General features: G+C 34.2%; 2 protein-coding genes across 11 annotated transcripts in view; one reads left to right on the forward strand and one right to left on the reverse strand.

Moving 5' to 3' along the window:
* Positions 1-1,959: 1,959 nt before the first annotated feature.
* Positions 1,960-8,239, forward strand: Oatp33Eb (Organic anion transporting polypeptide 33Eb). The gene is made up of 7 exons (XM_014231443.3): positions 1,960-2,305; positions 2,433-2,621; positions 5,511-5,667; positions 5,742-6,497; positions 6,569-6,827; positions 6,909-7,197; positions 7,252-8,239. Exons 1-7 carry the CDS (start codon positions 2,167-2,169, stop codon positions 8,097-8,099), a joined length of 2,637 nt encoding a protein of 878 aa, XP_014086918.2. The 5' UTR covers positions 1,960-2,166; the 3' UTR covers positions 8,100-8,239.
* Positions 8,240-12,221: 3,982 nt separating this feature from the next.
* bun (TSC22 domain family member bunched) overlaps positions 12,222-17,577 on the reverse strand; it is a 214,031-nt gene continuing 208,675 nt past the window's right edge. For all 10 annotated transcript variants that reach the window (XM_036366485.2, XM_014231425.3, XM_014231424.3 and 7 more), the window contains one exon: positions 12,222-16,521. In XM_036366485.2, coding sequence (XP_036222378.2) covers positions 16,036-16,521 — 486 coding nt within the window. In that variant the 3' untranslated portion in view covers positions 12,222-16,035. The remainder of the gene's footprint in view (positions 16,522-17,577) is intronic.

Consider the following 17,577-nt stretch of genomic DNA (forward strand, 5'->3'; position numbering starts at 1 on the left):
TAAAGATTTATCTGACCCCTACTGGCTGCTTCTGGGTGCCTGGTGAGTCTGCAGCAAATTTCCCACAAAATTAACATTTTCTCGGCCGCTGCTCGCCGGATGGCAATAATTCTAAGATAAATTTAGGAGCAGGATGTAACAATATTCAAAAAATTATTTCCGCTGGCAACTGCCTTGTATTTCTTAGCGCCGCGTATCGAAGCAGCGATTTGCCAACTAAACTCAATTTTGCTGGGCCGCTCGCGGACCGGATGAGGAAAATTTAAATGAGGGATTGTGGTATAAGCACAGGGGCAGGATATAAAATGTCGAAAAAAAATATTTCCGACCCCCGCTTCCTGGTATTTCTGAGCACCTGGTAGCGAAGCAGCGGTTTGCCCACTAAAGTGAATTTTGCTGAGCCGCTCGGGGAACGGATGAGGAAAATTTAAATGAGCGATTGTGGTATAAGCACAGGGGCAGGATGTAAAATTTTGAAAAAAATGTTTCCGCCACCCGCTGCCTGGTATTTCTGAGCGCCTGGTACCGAAGCAGCGATTTGCCTATTAAAGAGAATTTTGCTGCGCCGCTCGCGGACCGGATGAGGAAAATTTAAATGAGGGATTGTGGTATAAGCACAGGGGCAGGATATAAAATGTTGAAAAAAATATTTCCGCCACCCGCTTCCTGGTATATCTGAGCGCCTGGTAGCGAAGCAGCGATTTGCCTACTAAAGACAATTTTGCTGGGCCGCTAGTGGACCGGATCGGGAAAATTTAAATGACGGATTGTGGTATAAGCTCAGGGGCAGGATGCAAAATATTTCCGCTGCTCACTGATAGTGATATATAATTCCTCTGTGAATAGTACTGATGTGGTCAAACTGAAAATATGCCCATACATAAGTATGTAGGTGTGAAAGACAATAGCTTAGCCTCGCTGTCAGTGGAATAGGAAAGGGCAAAAGCTCAGCAACCTCGTGCGCTCTATAACTGAATTGCTAGGTTTCGCAAAGGCACTGGGCTATCATTAGTTCTTGAATTGTAGCAAGATCCTTTTGGCTCAAGGTAACTCACCAGAGCTCTAGTGAAATGAAGTGCGCCCTCAGTAAGGCTAGCTGTCCCTAGTTGTAGTGGTTAGTGTCTTATCGGTATCAATGCTATTAGGTTGAGAATCTTATCGGATGCAATTTGTAAATAGAAGCTGTTTGGAAGAAGAAAAGGTGGGAACATTTTAACACTTCCTTCTTGATTGTTCGGCTTTGCAAGAACAAGACCTAAACACCTGGAAGCTCAAACTTACAGACATGCCATAGAACTGGGGAGATAAAAATAAAGCGGCAAAGCAGATTTGCGCTATGTGGACATATAAGATCTGAATGCAGGATCTGTAATTTCTGACTTCACAAAGGACTGTATATAATAGTCTCATATGATATGATATACCTATACCTTGTGGATCAGCCAGTAAACCTAACCATACCAAGCAAGTATAAGTAGATATACCATAACTAAATTTAATAACATAGATCTTGCACAAAACAAATTAAATTGTCATCAATCAAAAATTTTTACCGGAATAAGGTACATAAATCATTTGAGTGCCTAGGTTTGGTTGGCGGGAACAATTCAAAAAAAGTGAACGTTTGATCCAAGTGCTACTCAAATCAAACAAATTAAAAGACAAATTAAATTAGCTTGAAGCTGATTTCCGGTTTCCATTTTTTAGAGCATTTTGCAACACTTCTAATGCTAACTTGCTTCATACTCAACATGTTGCATTGGTTGGCAATACTTGTACATACATATAAGCACACACACGCCGATACGCTCCGGAGCAGTGAGAGCGATATTGCTTATCAAAAGCTGATAAAGTGCATATACGCTGGGCTACTTATCTGAAAACTGCCTTATTCCGATAAGGAATGAAACCTGAGTGCGTAAGGTAGAATGACGGTGGATTCCACCTGTGCGCGAATCGTTGTATTAGTCATTTGTCTGCTTCGAATAACGACGAAAGTTTAATAACGAAAATAAACACAATTTATTCTGTTCCAATATTAATAATTAACGAAAAATCGTATAATTAAGTGCTATAGCAATAATAGTTTGAATTTTCGTGTGTGCGTCAGTTTGTTTGAGATGTATATTTTAAACTAAATGCGATATCGGAACAAATCAAGTGTAAATGAACAGATTAGAAAAGGCATATTTACCTCATGCTTTGTTTTATATCAGACCTATAGTAGATGCCTTCAAAATGACGGCGGGTGCACGTAGTTCGGACTTATCGCAAATAGCCGTGAACGCCAATAATATACCAAACGGTTAGCATTTGAATGAGTGTTAAATACTGAACATAAAAATTGTAATGGTGTTGTGATATATGAAATGTTCATATTTTTAGAGTTACATTATTAACGAGTGTATAACTTATGTATGTTCTCTTCGCAGATAGTGTCGATTGTGGTGTAAAATTATTTGGCTGTTGTAATGGCCCCAGTTGCCTTAAATTGGCACGATTACGTATCTTTGTTGTGGTGTTGGCTTGTGCTGGTTCAATACAGGGTGCTTGTGAGACCTACTTTCGTATATCAGCAAAAAGAGCAGCACTAGAATATGAATATAATCCAATAATTGTTGGTAAGTAATTTTATTTACCTAATATTGACCCACATATCAATATAATTCGCTTGAAATTTAATAACATTAATATGAAGTGGAGTGTCCTTATTGGTGAAACTGCAAAAAATATTGTGTTAAAACAAAAGTTAAGCCATCTTAAGGGAGTAGTAGGGTTTTCAAAAAAAATTTTATGAGTCTTTTCGTATTAAATTGCAAAATATCTCCAGAAAGTTGTGTCTGAATTTCAAGTTTATTGGAGAAAAATAGACGAAGCTATTTTTATACCTGTCTTATGAACGTTTTACAAATTGAAAGCGTTTTCTCCACAACTCAGGTTAAATTCAAAACTACTCCCTTGTTTCTTTTGAAATCGTGAGCACCTTTTCTATATATATAATTTACAAGTTAACGCCGGAGGGTTATTTTCAAATTTCTTAAAAAAATTTTATTTTACAATAACAAACTAGCTTTTTAGATTTTTCGCTAAAAGTCGTGTTTTTTCTTCAAAGTGTTCTAAAAAAATGAAAAATAGAAATTTCGAAAACCATCTCGGCGTTACCTGAGAAAAATTATTATGTAACGAATGAACCTTGATTATTTCATCCTGCATCAAGTTGTGAGGAACAAACCAAACCTACTATTTTCCGAGACACTCCAGAGTAATTGCTGCTATTGCCGTACTTTTTAATATTTCTCCATGGTAGTTCAACAGAATATTCTTCTAATGTTTTTAAAAATAGATTTTACTTGTCTCATAAGAAAAGCTCATAAAAATGGGTCTTGTTTTACACAAATTAACCCTACTCTCCCCTCAAGGAAATCGAGTCTTAAGGAATTTAAATTTTTTTTAGGTTATAACTTTTCTAATCTTATCAATACGGTACATATTTTAGTGTAATTATACAAGGTCAATCCTTGTTTGCTATATACAAAGCAAAAATATCTAAATACGCTGCTAGCTTTACTCTTAATTTTATATTCGCAATATACTTTAATAATGCTAAGTTCACAGTTATGCAAATCATTTAAAATTTGACAAATGTGCGAGTACTGCCATTATAATTATATACAGACGCATACATATGTATGTATATAATTTCCAGTTTTGACCATTATAAATTTGATATACAAACCTAAATACCTTATATCAATTATCAAACCGTTATTGGTGGCAAACTTTTATCATATCTATACAGTTATTTCATTATCAATGTATGCAATCCAGTCATCGTTTCGTTTTACGATCATATTTATAAACATACATATGTACATATATATTTGTGTACTTTTATAGGTATTTATAGATTATTGTAGACGATGCGTAATCACAATAAAGTACATACGTACTATTCACTTCCGGTACACCTTTTGACACAGTCCTTATAGCCATAGTTATTGGTCAAAAAGTTATTAGAAATTTAGCTTATCAAGCATTTCCCGTTACACAATTTTTTAAAGGGAATTATTTAATCTTTGACGGCTTTGAAAAACTCTTTCCCCGTTGGAAAGCTACACTATCTCCTATGAACATAGGCTATATTATATTTGTAAAAAAGTTAGGGATCCTTACTAAAACGAAAATAATGTAATCCAAGGTGTAAAAAAATGGTCCAAAAAATTTCTTACATAGCGTGCGCTGCGAATACTATTGAAGAACAAAGTAATGTACTACGACTTTGCAGAACATATAATTATTTACAAAAAATGGAATGGCAAATGCAGTGATCTGCTAGTTTAAAATAATACAGGTTATTTCCTCGCAAGAGCAACTTCGTAGGTATTTTTAAAGTTTCCAGCATTTTTACATTACAGCGTTAATAACAATAATTTAGCATGTACAATTTTGTCAGATGTTTGATCAGTCCTCTCCTCCTAATTGCGAATTTCGATTCGGTCTCGTTAAAGATTTTGATAGCACGAGTGAGCTCACGAACCAAAATATGCCGACAAATTTTTTAATATTATATTATTCAGAGTGCTAACTAGCGTTACCATACAAGATATAAAATATTGAATAAGGTGTTACAACCGCGTGAAGATTGAATTAAATATACATAATGAAATTTTCGCAATGATTTATAGCATAAGGGGCCCACAACCACCACAAATTTTGTGCTTGGCTTCGCTATATAATAATCCGGAAAATTAGTGAAGTGCTACAGGTTGTCGTTAGGTTAGGTTTGATGGCTGATCTAGGAATTGCACTTGGACTGCTACATGTAGTCCTTTGTGAAGCCATAAAATTAGAACTCCTGTATCCGATTTTATATGTCAGCAAAGCGCCTTGTGGCAAATATAAATTTGCTCAGGCATTTAATTTTTATTCCTACCGGTTCGGTGGGATATCTGAAAGTATGAGCTGCCAAGTGTTTAAGCCTTGATCTCGCAAACGCGGGACAATCAAGAAGGAAATGTTTAGATGTTTCCACCTCGTCTTCTTCCATACAACTTCTGCAGCTGACGTCCGGTAAGATTCTCAACCTTACAGTATGGGCGCCGATAGGGCAATGGCCTATTAGAACCCCCACAACTAGGGAGAGGTTAGCTTTACTGAGGAAAAAGGGTTCATTGGATCTCTTACGATCGATCTGAGGCCAAAAGGATCTTGCGACAGCGCATAAACTGATGGTAGCCCGGCGCTGGCCAAGTTTCCGCGAAGCTCTGTTATCCTGTAGTAGAACATACAAGAGTGCGACAAGGGAGAGTGTTACAGGTAAAAGCGTGTAATTTATAGAAAGGTTAGCTAGTAACTAGATCTTTGACTAAGCGTTCTATTCCAATTACGTTGCTCTTTTGCTGAGCTCAAAAAGTAGGTTAATTTGTATAATTTTTGACATTATCACATGCAATATAAATTTATCGTAAATAAAAGCTGAGTTATTCTACTTTACCAATTTTTGTTTCCAGATTGGCTTATTGTTAGCAGTGGTATATTTCAAGCTTTATTTGCTTTGCTATTCGCACATTGGGCGCTTAAGAGCCATTCAATAAAGTGGCTATCAGGCACAATTATTGCGCAGTCGCTCGTCTGCGTCATCGCTGTCATACCTGCCATAATTGGCTTGTAAGTGAAATATAATCGCATTTTAAATCATTAATTAATAGCTTTTCATTTTATTTCATGCTACTCAACTAAAGTTTTAGCTCCAGCGGTGCGGTGGCCCCCATTGACACTATAGTTACAAACCTCTGCAGCATAACTCCATATCAGAAGAGTATTCTCAGCGCACAACAAGCTCAGCTTAGCACGCTCATATTGCTTTTTGTGCTGCAATTCGCACTCGGCTTTGCCAATTTGGCATTCTACATAATCGGCACCACATACTTGGATGACAATTCAGCTTCGATTGATAGTCCGGCTGTGCTAGGAACCGCCTTGGCGGGACGCATATTTGGCTTACAAGTTGGCTCGTTTATTGTGCTTGGTGTTGGCGCCACAACGCTTGGCTGGTGGTTGGGTTGGCTTATCTTAGCACCTTTAGTTTTGTTAAGCGGCATATTATTGGGCCTATTTCCGAAACGTCTGCCGAAAACCGTTATACATCATGCAGCTCAACGCATTATTGAAGAAACGCAAACACGCACATTTGGCAGTCAATTCTCCACCTATATTGATGATGTGAGCTTTGGGCCCTCACTCAAACGCATATTCACCAATAAACTGCTAATGTGCAATCTTCTGGGTATAATGTTCATTTTCTCGGCTTATGTAAACTTTGAGTTGCAAGAAGAGTCGTATTTGCAATCGCGTTTCTTTCTGCCATATAGCGAAGAGGATGGTTTGTTGCAGGAATGGGAAGCGCGATTTGTGGCTTACTTCCTGAGGCCACCAGTAGCAGCGGTGGGAATTCTGGTACTGGGACTTACTATGTCCAAACTGAAATTATCAGGCAGGTGCGTAGGCTTTATCAAATGAATTTAATTATAACACATATATTACCGCCGACTGTTTGTTGCTTTTGCAGAGCCATAACTGGGGTCAATATTGTTTTCGGTGTAACTTTGCTGGCCGTTTTCATTGCGAATATATTTATCAAGTGTGATGTTGGTGACATTGCTGGCGTCACGCAGGGCAAGGTATTGCAGCCATTCTGTTCCAAACAGTGTACCGGTATTTGCAAGGCGAACACCTTTCAGCCCGTCTGCCCCGAAAACTCAACGGTCACATATTTTTCGGCATGTTACGCTGGTTGCACAGGCACTAAAAGCATTAACAATGTTTTGGTAAGCATAAATGGCTGATCTCAGGAGTCTCTGCAGCAGCTTGAATAACTTAAAAAATAATTTTTCAACTTTTTCCTGTAGCTATATGAGGGCTGTACTTGTACATCGAACTACAATGCTGAATCGCAAGTAAATCTGCGTGCAACAGAAGGCGCTTGCAGTTACGTCAACTGTCAGCGAATGTTGATCGGGTTTCAGGTACTAAGTTTAATAGCTGCCGCTGTTTTGGGTGCCAGCATCATAGGCAAAGTCATTATTACTTTGCGCAGCGTGCTACCACAGGACAAAGCCCTGGCATTGGCCACCCAACTAACACTTTGTGGCATATTCGCTTACATACCAGTGCACATCGCCTACGATATGGTCACAAGTGAGTTTTGGCTTAGTAAAATTAAAAAAAAAATAAAGGAATTATTTGTTTTAGGATACACTTGCGTCTACTGGACACCGGAGTACAAGCGTTGCCTGCTGCGCGCGACGCCAAAACATGGCAATATTTTAAATATCATTTCAGCATGTCTCATTTTAGTTGGTATTCTATTTGATATATTAGTTTATATTTTCGCAAAAGGTCTCAACATATATAACTGTAAAGTTACCGATCCGAATTATTCACCTTCACTCTATTCACCCATACCACGTGAGGATCCCCATGCAGCTGCTGTACAACAAACTACAGGCGGCAGTCCTGCGACTACAGCAACGGATGCTTCACCAATGCAACGCCGCGATGCACCAACCACACGTTCTACACCAAAATCTGAGGGTATCACCGTCTTTCGCAATCCCAGTTCACTGACCGAATCGTCGGTAGGTGATAATAGTTTACAGGAGCATCATAGTAATGGCATTACGTATGCTCAAGTCGTCTTCCCACCGGACAAACATAAAGGTGACAATGGCACCACTAGTCCCAAACGTATGGCTGTGCGGGCCGATGTGCCGCTGCATCATTTGTCTGCGCATGATGTTCGTGCGCAACTGGGAAATCTCAAATCATTTAATCAGGATAGTAAAGACGATAACGAAATTATTAAACAATTAGAACCAGAAATAGAGGAAAAGACACCGTTAACATTAAATATAGCTAGCGCCAATGAGCAGATGCCCACGAAATCTGTAACACCGACCGCAGGCGTTAAAGTTCTTCCGCCAATCGCGCCGAAACCCAAAAAACTTGCAACAACACCGGATACTAGACCTATAGACACAGATTTAGATAAAATCGTAGAGCTACCAGCAAGACCTTTAAGTCCAGAAACAGATTTCTAATATATCATTAAATATTTTGTATTTAATACAGAAAAAATCAGCACAAATATTTTCAAATTTTAGTATTAAGTTTATATTCATTGTTTTTTGTAAGCGCGCACAAAAATAAATATTTATGCATATACGATTGAAAAAAATTACATGCTCTTCTTTAAGTATATTCGGAACCGCTGCAACTTTAATTGTTTATGATGGTAGTGAGACAATAACCCTTTTGTGAAATGCGAACTGATCAAACAGATTTCTAGTTCGGAAATAGGAAAATTTCGTCAATTTCACAATAATTCATAAGAGCTCAAAATTCGTCTCTTCTTCTTTGACATTACAACCATAGGTCGGTCTGGGCCGAGCACATAAAACATCGCTAGTTGCCTCAATCCTCTGCGAGGTGACGTCAGTTGTACATCCCAAGTGCAGACAGGTCGCTATGCACTTGGTCCTTCCATTTAAAGCATGGGCGCCCTTGCTTTTGTTGTCCACCCATGGGGTCTCGAGACGTAGAAGCTTTTCGCTGGAGTATCATCTTCCATGCGAAAGACATGGTCTAACCAGCGCATTCGTTAGATATTTATGTGCTTAACTATACATATTCATGTCGCCATGGAACTCATACAATGGTTCCATCTACATACATATCTCACGCTGATGGAACTTGCGAAGAACAGCGAATGCTCCAAGTATTTTTTCATCTCGTTTCGTCATCGTCCATGTTCTCGCACCGTATAATAGGACGGCAATAATGAAAGACTTATAGAGCGTAGTTTTTGTTCGTTGAGAGAGGGATCTGCTTCTCAATTGCCAAAAGTAACACCTGTTGGCAAGAGTTATTCTGCGCTTAATCTTCAGGCTGAGATTATTTATGCTGGTTCCGAGATATAAAACGTTCTTAACATTTTAAAATGTAAGCTGCCAGCAGTGACGTAGTTTCCAAGACGCGAGGAATTTTTCTGTGTGGCGTCCAGGTACTTTGTCTTGCTCTCATTACCCACAAGACCAATCTCTTTCGATATTTTGCTAGTTAAGGTGCTCGATGTCATTATCATCGGCGTAACCCAGTAGCATTGTACTTTTAGTTAGTAGACAGTGTCACTGCAGATCAGATTAGCGGTATGTATCATTTTTTCCAGCATTATATTGAAAAGGACGCACGTCTGGTATTAAACGGCGCGGAGAGGTCCTTCCCGGTTCTTTTGACTGAGCTAATGATTGCGCTCAACGTCATTCTGCATAACCGTGTGAGTTTCGCAGGCATACCAAATTTAAATATGGCGTCGAATAGGCAGCTCCTAACAAAGCTGTCAAAAGCGGCTTGGAAATCAACAAAAAGATGATGGGTGTCCATCTGTTGGTCAAGGGTCTTCTCCAAAATTTGAAGTATTGTGATAATATATAAATGCCCGACATCATGGTGAGGCTGCATGTTCATTTTCCGGTGGTTCTGGTGGATGTAAATGGAAAAATTAAACTTATTTCTTTATGTAAAAATTGAAAATAACTACGGGAAGAAAGTGAAGAAAAGATACTTAAAAAATAGGTAAATAATATTTATGGAATTTTTAGGTTTTTGCCACATTTTGAATGCTGGAAAGAGCAATTATGCTTGCTACACTAGAGCCAAACCAATTTCGAAGCAGTGCATTTTTCTTACAGGGATGTTTTGTTAGAACAGCAGGCCTAGAAGTAGGCAAAGATTATATGCATTTCATTCATTAAATTGCTGTTTCCGGGAACGACGAACCAGAGAACGTAAAATAACTTATTTTACGTTTTCTGGTGTAACAGGCGCAGAGTAGCTGTCACAAGGTGGAAATTTCCAAAATCAATTCGTTGAATATAAATGTTGAAGTTTAAAGTGATAAATTTTGTATTTGAGAATTGAAGCGCAAACGTCAAAAACCCGATAAAGTATATATATATATATAAATGATCAGTATGACGAGCTGAGTCGATTTAGCTAGTCCCTCAGTTTCTGAGATTTTGATCTGAAATTTTGTACACGTCCAATCTTTTGTATTTGTGAAGGGTATTATAGCTTCGGTGCAATTGAAGTTAACGTTGTTTCTCGTTTATAGCGCAATTTATGCAATAAAATATTACTTACTTTTGAAATTTTCAGTTAAGACAAAGACAATTTTATAGTTTTAAAGAAGCATGTTTTTATTTATATTTTATTTCTAATTTAGTTTTTGTTCATTTCTCCTTTACACTATCAATTTAATCATTACAATCATTATTCTCACTAATATATCTGCACTTTCAGCAAACAAATTGCTGCTTTGCTATTCTCACATATACATATTATATTATAATATTATAAACTAATTATCTTTTCAATAAACAATTACAAATATCTTTTAAGCATTAGAAGTCACATCTTAATAGCATAATTCGGTTTTTTTTATGCATAAAATTTTCATTAAATATTAACGTAGTTCAAAAATTATTATTATATTATTCAGACAATGGTTTTATGATAAAAAAAATACGTGTAAATATTATTGTATATATTTCAATACCTAATACATATGTATAAGTAAATTTTACGTACAACTATCCAAAAATGAGTTAATTAAACAATTTGACTTAATTTGTTAATTTAACAACATTTGAAAAAAGAGCATATGCTAAAATTATTACAAAAAAAAAATATAAACAAAAATAAGAAACAATAAAGTAACAAATAGACTAGTTAAGAGTTTGCTTCCATTTTCATCCACTGTTTACACATTTATGCGTACGGCCAGCTGGTCCTCACTTAGTACGCTGGTGGCGCCGATCGATGCCCATATGCTACTTCACTACTAAATATATAGCTTATGCGTTACATATATACTTGATTTTTTTTAATTCAGTTTATTTCTGAAATTACTACTATAGTTGTTGTTGTTTTATTTATTTGAACATAGATATATATATATATATATATTTAAATATGTATAAGTCTATTTACAATTGTTTTGCTTTGTTAATGCTTTTACGCTGCTAAAATAACTAATTCTCCATGGATTGAACAAGTGCTGGAACATATTTGTTTAAATATTTAACTTTATTTTCTTAATGATTTTGTCTTCACAATTTATCATTCCTACTAATATGTGCACATGCTTTTTTGTTGTTGTTTTTTTTTGAATATTAGCTATTGTTTTTATATTATATAACTTGTGTTTTGAATATTACTTTCAATTGTTTTTACATACATCAGCAGCAGTTTGTCTTTCAGATTTTTGTTTTTCATATTAGTTATTTGAAGTTACATACATATGTACAAAAGAAACATTTATTTGCGTTTAGATACAAAAATAGTGTTTGGTTCTAAACGTTCGCTTTGTAAAGTTATCACTTGCCGAAGCTATATACGAACGTTTTGTGTTCATGATTAAACATTTTTTTTATAATAAAATACAATAATTGTATTAGTTAAGCTTGCAAATGTTGTTGGTCAAAAAATAAAAAAAAAAAACATTTTAAACGAATGCTGTGGTCTGTTTACGAAAAATATGAGACATAAATTGTTGAAAATAAAACAAAGAAAAAAAAATAAAAATTTGAATAAAAAAATATGTAACAATGATAAAAAAAAAACTAAAAAATTTTGTTCAAAGAAGATTAAAAAAAATTTAATAATAAAAATCTTAAAAATTTTAATGTAAAAAACTTCACAAATTTTAATAAAAAAAACTTGCAAAAATTTTAATAAAAAATTTAAAAAATTGTAATAAACAAATTTTCAAAAAATTTTAATAACAAAACTCAAAAATTTTAGTTTGAAAAAAAAAATTTCAATTACAAAACAAAATGCAAGAAACTTTAATAAAAAAAAAAATTTTAATTTTAATAAAAAAAATTCAAAAACTATAACAATAAAATTTACAAAGACATTTTTAAAGTTATAAGAAAAGTTTTAATAAAATCAATATTAAAAATTTTCATTTTAATTTAAAAAAAATCAATTTCCAAACAATTTCCAAGGTTTCAATAAAACAATTTCAAAAAAATATTTTTGCTTATAACACATCCTTCTGTATAATCTTATTCTCTCTTGCTCTTTCTCTCTTTCGCTGTTTCTCTATTACGCTCTCTTGCTTTCCTTTCTTTTCTTGTTTTACAGCAAAACAAACAACATTTAGGTTTTCTGTTGTTATTTAATAACTTTCAGTGCCATTTATTTCTTTATTTTTATTTATTTTTCAATAGTTTTGTTTGAATTGTTTTTAATATTCTCATACGTACAAACTATGCAATAAATTAATATTTAAACTTATATAATAGAAATAAAGCAAAACTACTAAACTACAACAATCTTTTATTATTATGTATATGGTACGTGGCTATAGTAACGTTATTTTTATGTGTATGTATGCGTATATGTATGTGTGTGTGTGTATAAAATGTAATCTTGCAGCTTTCCTTCACATACAATCAGCAGATTATAGAAGTTGTTAAAAGAAAGTTTAGCTACAATTTATAAGTTTTTTTTATTAATCAGTATATTATATTATATATATATTTTTTTTTTAGCATTTGTTGCAACATGTATGCAACAACATGACATTCATAAATTCAACTGTTTCATTGCATTTATTGTAAATCATTATTTATATATGTATATACAGTTGATTTTGCTGCAGTCATGTGCGCGTCTAACACGCATGCATGCGAATCCTTAGACAATTAGAGTCTCCGCAGGATTCTTGGCGCTGTCTGGCAGTCGCTTTTACAGTTTCTTATGCATTTTCATATTTTATTTTTATATTAGTTATAAGCAACTTATAAACTGTAGCTGAACAATAGCGTAAAATTATTATTAACTGCGTATTGGTTACAGTTTTATGTATGTATATGTGTGTGTGTTTTTTTTTTTTAAAGCAAAAATACTTGAGTTGTATGCGTTAGAAAAGTAAGTGTTAACAAGTCAAAAATCTTACAACAGATTTTGTATACAATACTATTAGTTATAATTAAAATTTGTTGTTATGTACGCATAAAACGAGAAGCACGCAAGTCTGTGTTATAAGAAATTTGTTTAAAAAGTGCGCTTATATAATTAAAAAAAAAAGACCACAACATGTTTCAAAAATTAGTGTTGATAAAAGATTGCAAATTTGCAAGACTTGTCACTTTTAGCGTTTTTTTTTTAAATCAAACAATAGTAAAATTCATGTTGACTAAAAATAATGTATAAAATAGAGTTTTTGCTGGCTGGCTCGATATTTGCTAAAGTATTTGTCTTCAGCGCGTTATAAATCATTTCAATATTTACATATTTTTAGCATGTTCACTATTTTTCGATTTTTTTAATACAAAATTTTTAAATATTGGCTATTTTACAATTTGAGATTTGAAGTTTTATTTTTATATTTACAAACTAAAATATTTTTTATATATATTACTGACTGATCATAACAATTGCGAATTTTAGTTGGTTAAATTTTTTGTTGAATAAAAAAATATGTATAGCTGTTTTTTATTACAAGTTTTTAAATTATGTGAATTGTGGTTTGCTTAATAACAGTAATGTGCATAAAATTTAAAAAAAAAAATGTAAATTGTAGGCAGCTTGAACGATATATTTTACGTACACAAAAAAACAAGACATTCACATATAGAGTGTTGAAGTGCGCAAAATAACCAACAAAGTAGTAGTTTTTGAAATCTTTAGACAGCAGCATAATTTTTTTAACAATTTTTTTTTTCTTAATAAAAATTGTTAGCAAAATTCGCAATTATAAAACGGCAATATATTTAGGTTGTCTTTAAGGTGTTTTAAGTTCAAACGCGTAATGTATGTAAATTTCTTATATAAATACTGCTGTTGGCGTGAATGCCTTGTTTATTATTTAGCGAAAATTTTTAACTCTTACTGCTGCACATTTTTAAACTTTTCTTTTTTGAAGTATTTAGTTTCAAAAAAATATTATTTATTGCTTGGTTTATTGCATGTATTTAATTTATACTACAAATAACATGAATATTCCAATTTGTATTTGTTTTTCTGCATGTCATTGAAATTTGCGCTTTTTTGGAAACTTTAAGCCGTACGCGGTTTAATTTTTACCAATGCAATTTTTAATTTTTTTGACTTTTTTTAATTAACTGTATATTTTAACCTTTTGCCTGTACAACTTTTTTCATTTAGCGTTTATTATGCATTATTTTTGCTATTTTCAAGTTTTCAAGTTTGCAAATTAATTTTTCAACATGCACAGTTTTTATACAACTTTTTTATACTCGTTTGCACACAAGTATGTTTTGCTTGTCTTTTTGCATTAGCCACATTTTCTTTTCTTTTTTGTTTTTTGTGAAATTTTTACAAATATTTAGTTCCCTGATTATTTATAATTTTTCTTCAAATCTTTTGTTTGTTTACAATTTTATTATGTTTTTTCCAAAAGAAATTTACTTATATTTACTGAATTTGGAAATACATACAAATACATGCAATATGTTTGTTGTTGTTTTTATTTCTATTGTTAATGATAAATATGCAAATATTTCGCTTTTGGTTTTCACATCGTGATTTATCTGCTTTGTAAAAATTATACAACATGGATGGAAAATAATATCAAAACTTAAAATTACACACAACTTTAACTAAAAAAAAAATATGAATTTTATGTTGCATCATACTTTCCTAAACTTCTCTCTAATCGTTTGCTTATGCTTTAACTATGCGCTTCTCAAGTTTTAGTGAAAAATTAAAATTTCGTAATTAAAATTTAAAACACAATAATAATATACAGAGTATGACAATTATGACGCAAATAAAGCAAACGATTTGATTTTCTCATTTATATATACATAGTTTGCTCTTTGCCGCACTTTGTTCTCTTTTAAGCGCGTGCAGCAACATTACAATTTGTTTACTTCCTTCAGCTCTTTCTTCTATATTCGACTCAACTTCATATTTTTGTCTGCTTGAAATAATTATAAATTGAGTTTTATCACATTTAACATGATGATTTCGCGCTGTTTGCCGCTTGTAGATATTGCGGCAACATGTTGCGCTGTTTTAGGTGTTGAAGATTCATACTTATGCATTTGCAGCAGCATTAACAACATGTTGTCGCTACAAGGCAAACAAGGCCCAGTGCTTGTGTGTGTGTGTGTGTAATGACGCGTACAAACACACAGCGTTGCATCGCTCAAACAATGCTGGGAATACTTGTTGGTATGCTATGAAAGTGCTATATGTTGCCAGCAACATATGGCGGCATTGGCGCAACCAATTGTTTGCAGACGTTTATCAGTGTGTTTTGTTTCTTGCTTACTTTGTTTTTGCTTGCACTTGTTGTTTATTTAGTTTAATTTGTGGTATTTTCGTGATGTGTGTTTGCAGCGTTGTGATGGTTTGCAAATGTTAGCCACAACGTTTTCAAGAGAGACGCTGCATTACTTGGTCGCCGTTGAACCAGTAAAAAAAATTAAAAAAAAAACAAAAAAGCGTACATTTTTATTGCTGTGGCATAGATAACAAATGTTTGCAGTTTTGAAAAACTTTCAGCATTCCATAAAAAAGGAAAAGTATTTGTTTGTGAAAAATAAATATGTATCTATAATATATATTAACGCTTGAGGACGTTACTCAAAAGCTGCAAACATTTTCATATAATTTTTTTTTTAAATTTTTTTTGTGGCAATGAGCATCTTTTTTTGGCGTAATAAAACAATTTTTTTTGTGTTGCCACTAAATTGTTGCAGCATTTCACTTGGCCAAGATTCCCATCAAGCGGCAACAAAAAAAATTAATTTGTACGCCACTATATTGCAGTACACATCCACCTCTTACTCAACATACACACACCAATAACACCTTCAATTCTAGCAATTATGTAACTCCAACTACCCAGCTTGGTGCTTCGTAAGTTTTTTTTTCTTTTAATGCTACGCCTCGCTTCGACTATAAGCTTTTTCAATTAACGCTTCAATATTGCGGCGTTTAGGAGGACGACAATGGACCGTTTGTTGTGGCCGCCGTATTTTCTGCGCCATTATTGGTCGCTGCTGTAGCGGCTGCTGCTGCTGTGGCCGTTGTTTCGGTCGCTGGGCTGGCGTCGCTGCTCTCATTGGCCGCAGCAGTTGTGGGTGTACCAGCCTGTTGTTGTTGTTGCTGCTGCTGCTGTTGTTGTTGTTGTTGTGGTGGTGCTGCGGCAATCATATTAGCAGTCGTTACTGTGGCATTGGAATTGCCTGCTGTGATCGCTGGTGTGCCGGCACTGCTGCTATTGCTATTGGTGTTGCTACCGGCGATCTGCAGTTGCGTTTGCATTTGCAATTGTTGCAACATTTCCTGTGACATGTTCGACTTCAATATGGTATTCTCAACCTCAAGTTGATTGATTTTATCCATCAGCTCGGAAATTTTCTCCTTGAGTACTTCAACTTCCTCGCGAACAGCTATCATAAGATGGGATTTGACCAGATCCTATGGGGAGAGAAAAAAATGTGTTGTAAAGAGAAGAATTAGTAAGGCTGGCAACAAAATGGTAACAGCTTAATAAAGGATATGCAAATTTAATATAAAAAAATATAATGCTTAATTATTTGTGTAAGCTCAGCGTATTATATAATATAATAAAAGTACATATACAGTAAGTATATAAGTAAGCATATATGAGTAAGCTAAAATTTTGTTTACAAAAATTCAATTTCAGATTTTTGAGCTCATTGCTCATTTTTGGCTTTTTCAGCTCGCACAATCTTCATAATTTTATAAATCAATATTTTCCGAGTGAGACGCTTGTAAACACAGCCAAAAGGGGCTCTACCTGTTCACGAGCTAATATTCATGCATATTCGTACATGTCGAGTTAATTATTTACCCATACATAATTGTCAACATGCAAATTTGCCTATCATAAGTATATTTTGTAGCGAAAGACAGGCAGACAGACATAACCATGCCGCGCCGACATGAGAGTTTTGCCAGCTTCACGCTGCTCAAATGTAAATATTTGCGCGATTTGTACGGGCATATGTACATATGCCATGTTTTCCTTTCAAATCAAATAAATAAATAACATAACACAAACACATTCACTTTGATTTATCGTGGCAAAACGACTTGATTGCGTGATATTTGCTACGGTGATAAGATAAGCACACATTTCGTTCTGCTAATATGGCATAAGTCGTTCAAATATCAAAAAAATAAATGTGTTTACTTTTTTGTGAAAAGCGCTTTATTTATTTTTATATGCGAATAATTAAAAAATAGTCTTCATCAACGTTATCTAAAAGCCTTTTACTCAATATTTTGCAATCACTGCAAAAACTATTTATAGCTTCGCCACTGTGCTGACACTAAGTGACACAGAACCGCTTAGAATAGGCTGGTTAGTTAAATGCTGTGGTGAGCCGACTATATATAGACGGCGGCGAGCCTACAACAGCATATTTCAAAATAATTAATTTAGCAGCGCTTTATAGTATTATCAAAAGTTTCTGTTTGAGCTTCGAGGAGAAGAATGGAAACTGATGC

Source organism: Bactrocera oleae, chromosome 3 (genome assembly GCF_042242935.1).
Source record: "Bactrocera oleae isolate idBacOlea1 chromosome 3, idBacOlea1, whole genome shotgun sequence".
NCBI classification, from domain to species: Eukaryota; Metazoa; Arthropoda; class Insecta; order Diptera; family Tephritidae; genus Bactrocera; species Bactrocera oleae.

Bases quoted from the DNA above. Each gene is read 5' to 3' on its own strand.
- Oatp33Eb (XM_014231443.3), top strand. From the start codon at position 2,167: ATGAACAGATTAGAAAAGGCATATTTACCTCATGCTTTGTTTTATATC. The intron at 5,668-5,741 runs GTAAGTGAAATA...ACTCAACTAAAG, and splicing joins ATACCTGCCATAATTGGCTT to TTTTAGCTCCAGCGGTGCGG. The intron at 6,828-6,908 runs GTAAGCATAAAT...TTTTTCCTGTAG, and splicing joins AAAGCATTAACAATGTTTTG to CTATATGAGGGCTGTACTTG.